The sequence below is a fragment of the Pocillopora damicornis genome, chromosome 13 (genome assembly GCF_964200805.1).
Source record: "Pocillopora damicornis chromosome 13, jaPocDami1.2, whole genome shotgun sequence".
Taxonomy (NCBI): domain Eukaryota; kingdom Metazoa; phylum Cnidaria; class Anthozoa; order Scleractinia; family Pocilloporidae; genus Pocillopora; species Pocillopora damicornis.
The window spans coordinates 9432657-9443745 of record NC_142682.1 but is presented as its reverse complement, the minus strand read 5'-3'; the positions used below and the strand labels follow the sequence as shown (position 1 = coordinate 9443745).

Below are 11089 nucleotides of genomic sequence, written 5' to 3'. Positions count from 1 at the left end.
CATGAACTTATAATGAAACGTTCGAGCGTGCGTAACTCGCGTGTTACCCTGACAGCCCAGCAACAACTTCAGCTAGTCAGCAACAGGAGTTAGAGGCAAATAAATGACAGAAACAACCAAGCCTGTTCCCTCGACACCCTCCTCGATTCTGCAAGGCATTTCAGACATGGCGTAGATGCCACTTAAGTGCCATTAAAACAGAATACATGCAAGTTTCGGAGGTGTAGTGGTTATCACGTCCGCCTAACACGCGGAAGGTCGCAGGTTGGAGCCCTGCCAGAAACAAATTTTGTCACAATCGTCTACACCATACGAAATCCAAGTTTCATTATTCAAGGCTGGCTATCAGGACTCTAACGAGACTTGCAGGGCTATTTTACTACACGACGGACAGCCTATCCAACAAAAACAAGTACGTTGACCCTCTCTTTTTTAAGAAAAAGACCGACATCAAACAAGCTGAAATTTACGCATTTTTCGTGCTCTCCGAACTTCTCGCGTGTATCCATAACTCGATATACGCACGCTAAGCATGAACAAATGTTTGCTCGTGGATATGAGAAACATAGGAACGAGTGATTAGGGTATTTGATATGCAAATTGCGGCGTTCGTACGGCCTCGACAGTCTGGGAAGGGCATTGACGTCGTTATAGGGTTCTTCTGGCACACTATCTGATGGCAATACATCCGTATTCAACGAACCAGATCCCCCGTCCTTAGTGCCAGTAATCAGAAAGAAAAACGTAAAGAAAGATGTTTTGAAACCGTTTCAAACTATGTTCTTGGACATTGGTGTGGTTTTGCAGATAAAGGAGGTTGGCGGGCGCTCTTTGATAAATGCACTTGAACAGTAATCGAGAAGGGAACAGAAAACTACCAAGCACTATGAAACAAAGAGGAATACAAGTGAGGACGCGTTATGAAGCGAAGACATATTTTACGGACAAGCCTTGGATCGTTTTATTTAACGTAGACGACGTATTCAGGTACTTATCGTAAACTGACGTATGAAAATTGCAAGGAAGAAACCAAGCTAATTTCTAACGCACAAACTAACATTCTAAACATTCCAATTCAAAGATACAAGTTGTACCAATATCTAAGAAAGAGACAAAGAGAACTACATCTTCCAAAAGATAAATGAGCACTGCTTGAGAACGAACTCTAACACAAACTAATAGCCAAGTGAGTAAATCATTTAGCTTTCTAACGTAACATGAACTACGTAAGCCAAGTGTCAGCGTAAAACTGGGTGAAACTACCTTACGAAACAGTTCCTTTTGTAAGAGTTTAACCAAACTGACGTCACGATAAGGTGGGCAAAACACCTTCACGATAAACACGACTTATCATGTCAGTTTTACTGGAAAGAATTGCATTTAATGTAATTAAATAAGAGATGTGCGCGTTGGTGGTGATAAGTTTTAGGAGTATGTCTAGCATTCGTCATCATTTCATTACTGATTTTATCATCTGTAATGATAGAATATTATCATTTATTTGATGGTATAGTTACTTCCGTGGATCCCTTCAGCGATAATTCCTTATCTTCATTGTGTTTCTCCACCACAGATCTAAAAACCAGTATCTCTCTACCAAAATATTAATATCAACAAGTGTTTGCATTGATCTAAGGCTTGTTAAGATTTTCGCTCTTTCTCTCGATGTAGACAAGACGAAAACATCGATTTCCCGAAAGAAACGTCTTAGCTTGAGGATGGACAGAAATGTGTATTTCCAAATTGCTAGGTTTAGAACTTGATAGTGAACTGTGGTTCTTTCTCCACGTTGAAAATAATTGTAAAAACTTTCTCAGTACATTGGCTGAAAATTTAAAATAGAAATAAACAGAACTCTGAACTGGATTGATTCAGAGGCCTCGATGACTATCATGTGCTATATTCTTTCTTATATACCTGGTTTCCTACCCATGATGCAGTGGCTTGGGAAAGACAATCTGCTGGTGCATTCGCTTGGACCATTTAGAAATCAACGCTGCTGGCAAATTCTATGCGGCAGAAGAAGGATAACATATCCAGACATATGGGGATTAGTCAGAGAATGTAAATTCATTTTTTAATCGACATATTTTTGGCCGTCACAATAGCTCTCTGATGACTCTAGCATCTCACGCACAATTCAAATAGAAATTGCAATACATAGTCAATAATAAGTCGTGGGTAATCAGTTATACATAATTAATGTGAAATTAATCATCAACGCGAGTAAAGAAATTCTTCCTCAATTCGCTCCGGACCACGAAATCAAGCCATGCATGAGTATGCCGGATTACTTTAGTCGCTAATTGCAGTCGAATGAAATTGAAAAAACCAAAAAAAAAAAAAAAAAAAAATGCGAGCATATAGTACCATTGACAGATATAAATAATTTCCCCTTGTCCACAACGGTCTTGGTAACAACTAGTCTACTCTGGTGGTATCAGGCGAACATTTAATAGTTTTTTAGTACATATGATCTTTGTGCTATTGTTGTTGTTAAAGTTAATTTAAAAAGAAAAATGATTACGGAGAGGCTGTATTTGGTCCATGGTCGATGGCAACTTTTATCGAAACGATGCCCCTTTTTGGCTACCCTTCGTACGAGGAAACTGGCACCAAAGAAATTTTCATTCAATTTTCTCCAACACCTCTTAATAAAATTTTCACTTCGCTGTTTCTCGCATGTTATTCTCGGAGGGGAGGGATATTTTTGCGTTGTAGAGGGGGGAGAGAAGGGGTTAAAATTTTTCTTGACTGAGTACTTTTTCAAACCAATGTGTTGTGCGTGATATTTTTGCAAAATTACAATAAAATATTTATTTCATTTTAATTTCTCACTGATCATCCCCGACATGTACCTACACCCACGAACCACGGCCATTAGTAAAACTCGACCATGGTTTGTCGCACGTATTTTAAAGCACCTAAGAGCGGTGTTAACACTCAGGGCTTTAATCGAAAGCGATATGGGAAAACACGACACAAAATAAAAAAGGGGAAACACCGAAAGGTGTATCAGATTTCCTATATTTATTCAGTGCCATCGTCGGCTACTCCGTGTCTTACATTCATAGATTGACGGCAGTAAGACAAAGGCCAAAGACATATCTTTGTCTTCAGATCTATTCCAGTACTGTAGTCAGTGGGTTTCAATGGCTTTCATAAGCTCTAGGCTCAATAAGAAAGTTACTATAACATTTCAAGATATTTCATTTTGTATTTATTTCATAAGATATAGTGACTAACCTTAGTGAATTTCAATGAACCAATCTAGTCTTAAGGTTAGTTATTGAGTGATCTGTGTATCAAAACAAAGGTGACTGTAAAGCACTTAAGCTCAAAGGAAATGGAGCTTGGCGACGGGAAGACTGACAAATCAAAAAGACTTTAATCCCAACGCACGCAGATCACCAGGCAACCATAAACATAATTTTTATTTTCCACATTATTCCAGCAAAACGTTTTCGGGTAAATCAAATGAACAGAGTGGATTCGTTTTAAAAATTAGATGTATGTGTAAAGTGTGACTTTCCAACTTTAGCCTGAGGAAAGATAAGCTGAATATTCGATGAACCAAGATACACCTACGTAAATTTTAAGTTTGTAAATAGAGCAGGGTCCAACAGCTGTGTGAAGCCTGTTTTCGCCTTATCATTGGCACTAGTGTTAAAGGGAGAAAGCACTGTCTAAGTGATCAAGAACTGAAAGTCGTGCAAAAATGGAACAAAAATCTTTGATGGTAAATAGTTTCTTGTCTTTTATAAGACTCCTAGAGTAATCTACCATTGTTTTTATGTGCCAGCAGGATTAAAAGCTAATAAGTAATACATACATCAAGTTCTTCGCGAATTAGTTTACACGTTCTTCACCAAATGCGGATAGCAGCTCAGTGGTGCATAGCATTTCAGATCAATGAAGTTTTTGCTATAGTGCGACTTTCTTATGAAGCTTGTTTTGTAATGTTGTCAGGTGGAAAATTCATCGTTTTCTGTCAAACGACATATTCTAGTAAGTTTCAACGATCGTCTTTGACATAACAATCTTAACCAAATCGAAAACGTGAAGTAAACAAACTGGCTGGTGTTCCCGTAAAGCCCGCAGCAGCTCAGTTTTACTCTAAAACTTGTGTTTGTCAGGAGTCAGGCGAGAAAATAAAAACATCAGTCTTACTCTCGGAAGACGATAATCCTTGCATAGTGAAAGAAGGCGATCACGAGACGAGGCTAATTACAGCTTGAAACTAGTTTTCAGGTATAAACACCGGGCTGAGAGAATAAAGGAAATTTTAAATCTGTTAAAATCAAATAGCTATAGTTTTTTTGAAGTTTCCACTTAGGTGACTAGAGGAATACTATCTTGATTTTATATTTCGACTTCGGTTCAATGCCATTAACAAACTTCCAGGTGGGAGAGGTGTTTTCGTCTTACTTTATTCGTCTACATTAGAATTAAGATATCGTTATTAAAAAGAAAAAAATTTTAAATTTAGGTTATTCACATATTTACTAATAACGACTTAGTAAGGAAAAGACAAGATCTTTGACTCATTTGAATTTTCATTCCCCTTTTACCATCTATTGTTATTCGCCATAAGTTTTAAGATCTTGATTATCATGATGACCTTTCTTTCTATTTATCTTTCTCAGATCTAGAACCCTACCAAGGAAGCGGATCCTTTCAAGTGGGCTGGTAGCGTGCCACATTTGAACCTGGTGTATGTTGTTTAGCTTTGTAGCACCCACTCTCTTGGTAAGAATGGACGCCCACGTTTTGAGTTGTTTCAGAATGATATGATGTCTTTCCTTAATCGAGGACTGACCGTGTGTTCTTCTGATATTCCTCTGATGCAACCCTATGAGTCAGTTTACACAGGCAGAGCGTAATCGTAATTATTGCAATTCAACACTTGAATCTGATCTCAATCTTTGGCCAAATGTTGGTTGCATCGCTGAAGAATTGGCTGTGACAATATTTAAACACCTGGAGATTGAAGATTTTCTCCTTACATTACCTTATCTTCTAATGAACGCAATAGACAGCGAAGATGTTTGTTTTTTTAGTCTATTTGAGGAAGAGCTTACGAGTAAGTCTGTCTAAAATGTATGAATACATTATATACACAAGAATAATTTTGATGACGATGAGGTTGCACAGCAGAGGCTGCAAGATTCGGTAGTGATATGATCACCAATCATTTCACCAATCTTTATTCAGTGGGTGTTCTTTGAGTTCTCCCAGCCTCTTCTTTTTTTTTTTTTTTAACAGTGACCGTCTTTACGATTACTAAAAATGAATTCTGATCATCGAGGCTCAGAAATCGTTATTTCTGACTAGCATTTCTATTATACATTTTTCCTAAGGACGTTCTAATTTTGAGAACCTGTCAATTATTTCCCTTTGGAATTTTGTAAACCTCTATAAGAGTTCGAATTTATAGCAGATGAATCTACCAGCAGCCAACAGTGACAGATGAATTTTGAAATAAATAAGAATGCCTAAAATGTGTATCCGCTACGCTCAAAAATAATCATACGCTGCTTTGAAGATGGTTCGGTAACTCTTAAATCGTTCGGCGTGCCACTCTTAAATCAGACAATAAACGAGGCTGGGTAGCCGTAGAGAAGACAGCACTATCATTGCACCTCGGGGAACAAGTGGAATTTCTACGAAATTATGATTCACAGTCCATTTGAACAGTAATATAACTTGTCTTAATAGCGACAATTAGGGTTTTGTTCCTCAATTAAGATGATATACTTTGTCGAATTGCTTAACAAAGCAAATATAAAATTTAGCGTGAACTTTGAACAGATGTGCATCTATTGGTACACCTGTAATTATTTCCACTTAAATATCTGGCTGACTTACTGATTTCGCCTGAAATTTGAGACTATAGTAAATGCGGTACTATTTCGACTTAGCAACTATGCTTAACACTTGTTATATGCCCTCTATAATGTGCAATCATTTTCATTTATAGGAATTTTGTTAAACCATTTTGCTCACCACCTCACATTTTCAATTTGGTGCTTAACTGAAGAAAAGAAACCAGTATATGGAGGACTATAACACGATGAACAATTCAAGTAACATATCTCTTCAACACCCTACAGCGTTCCATCAACCGAACTATAAATTGGCCTCACAACTTGTTCCTATTGCCGTTTCAATCATCATAGCGAATGGAGTCGTGTTTTATCTTTTCGGCAAAATGAGGAGTCTGCGCACTCCTGCAAATTATTTTTTGCTGAGCCTTGCTATAAGCGACATCATGACGGGGCTGATAAATATTCCATTACTCCTGGTTTTGGTTCATCTGTCTCCGCTTAGTCCGTCGTTTACTGTGATGTACTGCACCTCAGAAGTCTTCCATAACGTAATTTCAATTTCGATAGCTTACCACATCACAGCTATTACTATGGACAAATATCTCGCCGTTGTCAACCCCTTTGGACGTTTCTTGATGACCAGGAAAACAGTGAGGAAGGCATTATCATCCGTATGGCTTTGCTCAGCGTTCTTGGGGTCAGTACCTGCAACTTGGTGGGATTCATGGCTCGCAGAGGACTCTTTCGCTTTATATTTACAAGCTGGATACATTATTTTCTGTCTTTGCGTAGTGTTTTTTGTCCCGTATATGTTTATCCTTTATGCCTACGGCGTTATGTTCAAAGCAGTGTCTATGAAGCGGTCGTCAAAAGAATCATCTGGCCAGAAAGATTCTCGCGCATTTAAGAAAGCTAACAACGAAAGGAAATGCCTCATTATTCTGCTCGCAATGGCGACTGCTTTCGCGATTTGTTGGATACCTTGGTTCACTTTAAGATTAATCTACGCTGTCTCCACGACTGGATGGATAGATATCAAAGATCAGGCTTCTTTTACAGAAGCATCCCAAATGTTTGTCATCATCAGATATATCAGCTCTGCCGTTAATCCTTTATTGTACACATTCTTCAAACAAGACTTTTGGAGTGCTTTTAAAATTGTTACATTGAAAAGGAATTCACGAATTCCATCCATGACTCCATCAATCAGACTAACAATAACACAAAGATATCGAGGCGCAGAGAAACACGAGAACCATCTAGTAAGGGACAGCATTGACGAAATTCAACAATCAGCCGTCTAAACTGGAACCTGAGTTGTATTCATCAAGGTAGTAATGAAAACTGGGCACCACCATGAATATTACCCTCCAAATTAATATCACCAAGCTTCTTTCCACACAGAAGTTTAAATGGATATAGGAAAAGTGTAAGGGTCATACGACGTAATGCAGAAAGCAACAAAAACTTCTAATCACATCATTTTAGTGAAAAGAGGAAGAGCCCTGGATTTGACCAAGAATCATTTGTTAACACGATACTAATCTGTATTTCACTTGTAAAAAACTGGGACGAAGAAATTAAGTCAAAATAGTGCCAGTTTTAAAAGTGTTTCGAGAAAAAAAGTTGAGCGTGCGCATTCTCAAAAGAAAGCATGGAAACTCTGGAAAACCATATATCACTTTATAATAAATTTCGGAAATAAAGCACTCTGCAATTGTTTGATAGAGCGTGCTGTATCAGAGTACAGAACCCAGAGCTTCTCTCTGGCTTATTTTCGTTAATTGCAAATGAACTTTTGAAACTAGCCAGCCGGCAAGTAGCGACAGAAGAACCAAACAAAGGTTTGTAAACATAACAAGCGCCGTAACTGACGTTATCAGAATGATCAAGCAGGAGGACGGGAACGTCAGTTGACAACGGAACGCGCAGCAAAAATATTGGAAAGGAACTGGGTCGAGAACGTCGCCCCGTTGTCTCAGAAGTGACGTAGCAGTCGTTGCAACGAGGCGTCAACGTCAAGTTATACTGATTCTTGAATATCCAAACCTTGGCTCTATAAAGTTCACCTTCAACCATTGAATTTTCAGTTTCATAGACCACTTTAAGGAAAACGAAATTATCTTCATTGAGAGTTATGCAGCAAGCGCAAACAGAGGATAGTTATAGCTACGGTAAGTAGGTTGTTAATATGAATCCACATGGGCGATTAAATTTGAAATTATTACATTCCAGTTAAGTCTCGGGTCTGTTGATAGCGTAAGCAGAGACGAATAGCGTGCATGCTGTAAAATTATGTCGGTCTTGCCTTTCTCCGATGCTTTTTTCACGTAAATTATTATCAATTAATAAAACGATCTCTCTATCATAAAAAATAGCACAATTTGCCGAGCTTGTCTTTTCACAAAGTTTCAATTTCAGGGATTTTTTGCGACTCGCAAATATAGATCACCAATTCAAGAGCACAAAGCACATAAATTTTATGACAGTTTTTTTCACGTAAATTTTTTCTCTGTTTGACATCTACTTTTCCGCTATCATTATGACCTGAAATATGCACTTTTTAATCTCGGCTCAGCGAGGGTAGGAGAGGGTAGAGGAGCATGGAAATATAGGGGTCTCTGCCATATTCAGAAGAGATTCGCACTCACTAGAAGAAAGCCGTGATGATAGAGGGCCTTCTTAATGTTCTGTGTTGTCCTCACTCTTCGAATCCTCGTTTTACGGCTTTTGAAAATCCTTGGAAGGTATCATTAGCCGGTGTTTCGCGATTGCTTGTTTCACAAGGTAATAGATAAAAGGTAATCTATACCTAGTTTTTACCTAGTAATAGAATCGCTTTCGTAAGTCGAAATTGGCCTTATGGTCGTTCATTTACTTGTTCTTTGCAATAATCGTTGGCTCAGAAGTTGACTCGCTGTTGAAAACTATCCCTAATATGACTAATATGGTTGTGCCTGTTTGGATTCCAGCACGACCTTTTAAAATTTTTTTGGTTCCTTTGGAGATTTTCGTTTCTGTTTGTTCCTCCCAACAAGTATAGACGAAAAACATCCCTTTGTGATGTTTTTTTTTATAAATTTTGCAATCTCGCCAAAAGTCCTCTCTGATACAACTGATACCTTTATAAGCAGCGGATCCGCTCGAACTTTCATGATTTCGGTAAGCTGAAAGATCAATTGTTACTTACACTACTTATAATAATTCCTAAGTCATGTATATAGTATTATAGGATGCAAATCGTTTGATTCTTTACTCTTTTTTTTGAGTAGCGTGTAGTAATAACGATACTGTAATAAAAATGAAAGTTGAAAAAAATGGTTTTGTTTGAAAAAAGCTCAAGGCTGCAATAAAGTGCGTAACTGGTTGAAACCTCAACTGAAAACCACACTGTTCACATCAAGTTATAGCCATGACTTATTGACCTTCATGTTTGGCTGTGTCGTCTCCTTCGTCTGCTGTAATATCCGAAATATTTTCAAGGTCTCCCCTGTTGGGGACTCTAATAATAATTTGTTGAACAAATCATTGGAAATTTGGTTTCAAGATGGCCCTTCTCAAAACTTGTTTTATATTCGTCTGCGTTAACCCGGCAATGAGCTAAAGTTCCATCCCTGACATTGCACGGAAGTCATTTGTAGAACTCCAAGGTGCCCGCTTTCCACCGTAAAAACAGTACCCAATTCATCTTTTTTAAGTTTTTTAGAATTTGTGCGACTATATATGCTACTTGACACTAGTGCCTGCTGAAAACAAATCGTGCGAGCAGCATGTTCACGAACGTTCCATTCCGGGTTAACAACTTGGTTGCTATAGATGCGATGCGGTTTTCCTTATCGTCACTGTCTTCATTTTCAAGCTAGAAATAATACTCACAGATGTAGTTATCACATATTTTAAAACATAGAAGTCAACATTTGTTGGCGTAAACCTTTTTCGCTAAATATACTTTTTAACGCTCAAAGCCTAAAGAAACCTACCCACCTGGTCAAGAACTTTGCGCTGTTCCATAATGTAATCTCTTAAGTTCATTCCGTTAACTGCACCCTCTCTCACCTTTCTATCAGCTTTGCATATGTCGGATAGAAGCGTTTAGGCTGGCTGTAACAAACAACTGAAACTCCTGGATTCTGAATGACTTACGAAAGCGTTTGTTAAATTATAATGAAATATTGTTCATTGGATTGTCATTATTTTATCATTTTATCTTTTTTTATCACTTAATTTTGCTTCATCTGATTTCACCAATCGATCCCATGGCTCAAATCTAATTCTTACGAAAATTTTGAAATCTTAAAATCCGGAGACAGAACGATTCTCCGGTTAAGCACTAAAAGGGTCGATGGAGAGATGGAGGAGGACTTTCCTATTGAACATATCGACCCGCTGGCTAAAGTCTCATGAAATGAAACGTTGTTGCCCATCCAGGCCTTGCCGACATGTTTCTTTTCCATCTCGCCCGCATATAAGTCTTACAACTGACAACAACTCAACTATTAAATTCTCATTGATTACTTTCATACCTGGCGAGCGGACTTGTCTCCTCTTGTGTACACCAAGTTGCACCGTGAGATAGCTGAGTAAGCCTCCTTACATCAAGCCTATTTTTATTCTTTACTCCCAGGATTTGCTCGAAAAACTGAGATACCTCTCCTTTCCCGACAATTGCTTTGTAGCCTAAACTAGTCCTGAGTTGTTTGAACAAACCTGCCCCGGTGTAGTCGTCCGCAAAAAGCGTACTGCTGCTCCATTCCTCCGCGTGTGTCCACATCGGCTGCAAAAACTCAGTTTGAGTGTTTTCGGCCGATGTGGAGGTTAAGCTTTTCTATAGTTCTGATCAAGACCTGCGGAAATTAACAAAAGATTTGCATTATAAAAATTAGAACATGTTTAAGGAATGAGTTAAATTGAAGATAAACCAGAGATAAAGATTTACAAAGAAAATAACATTAAAAGACAGAAAATTGAAGAAGAGAAGGCATCCCTAAGGTTCTGCCTTTTCCATAAATTAAAGGAAGTTAGTAAAGGTGTTTACAGGTATAGCAACTTGGAGATATAAACAGTTCATTAAGTCTTCATTCCCCGAAAGAAATTGTGGATTACTTAAATTTATAGATAGGAATTCTTCCCGGATCGTGAATTTGGCACAAGATGATATCGAAATATGGGCCAAGAACGATATAAAAAATACAAGAACGCAATTTGCATGAAGTTCCTGCGCAGAAATTCACTTAATTAAACATAAACGAGTGACAAATTCG

At 38.1% G+C, this 11089-nt stretch overlaps 1 protein-coding gene and 1 non-coding gene across 3 annotated transcripts; both read left to right on the top strand.

The window, feature by feature from the left end:
* The first annotated feature begins 218 nt into the window (after nt 1-218).
* Trnav-aac (transfer RNA valine (anticodon AAC)) lies at nt 219-285 on the top strand. The gene has a single exon. It is a non-coding gene; the product is annotated as a tRNA-Val (tRNA).
* Nucleotides 286-3609: 3324 nt separating this feature from the next.
* LOC113673582 (octopamine receptor beta-2R) lies at nt 3610-8062 on the top strand. 2 transcript variants are annotated; one of them, XM_027189983.2, is made up of 3 exons: nt 3610-3739; nt 4647-4749; nt 5981-8062. In XM_027189983.2, the coding sequence occupies exon 3, from the start codon at nt 6056-6058 to the stop codon at nt 7130-7132; it is 1077 nt and encodes a 358-aa protein (XP_027045784.2). In that variant the 5' UTR covers nt 3610-3739; nt 4647-4749; nt 5981-6055; the 3' UTR covers nt 7133-8062. The 2 variants fall into 2 exon arrangements, with proteins under 2 accessions (XP_027045784.2, XP_089048102.1); XM_089191976.1 differs by lacking the exon at nt 3610-3739 and adding an exon at nt 3860-4008.
* The last annotated feature ends 3027 nt before the right edge of the window (nt 8063-11089 follow it).

What these genes read in the sequence shown, in the direction of transcription:
- LOC113673582 (XM_027189983.2), top strand. Translation starts at nt 6,056, where the DNA reads ATGGAGGACTATAACACGATGAACAATTCAAGTAACATATCTCTTCAA.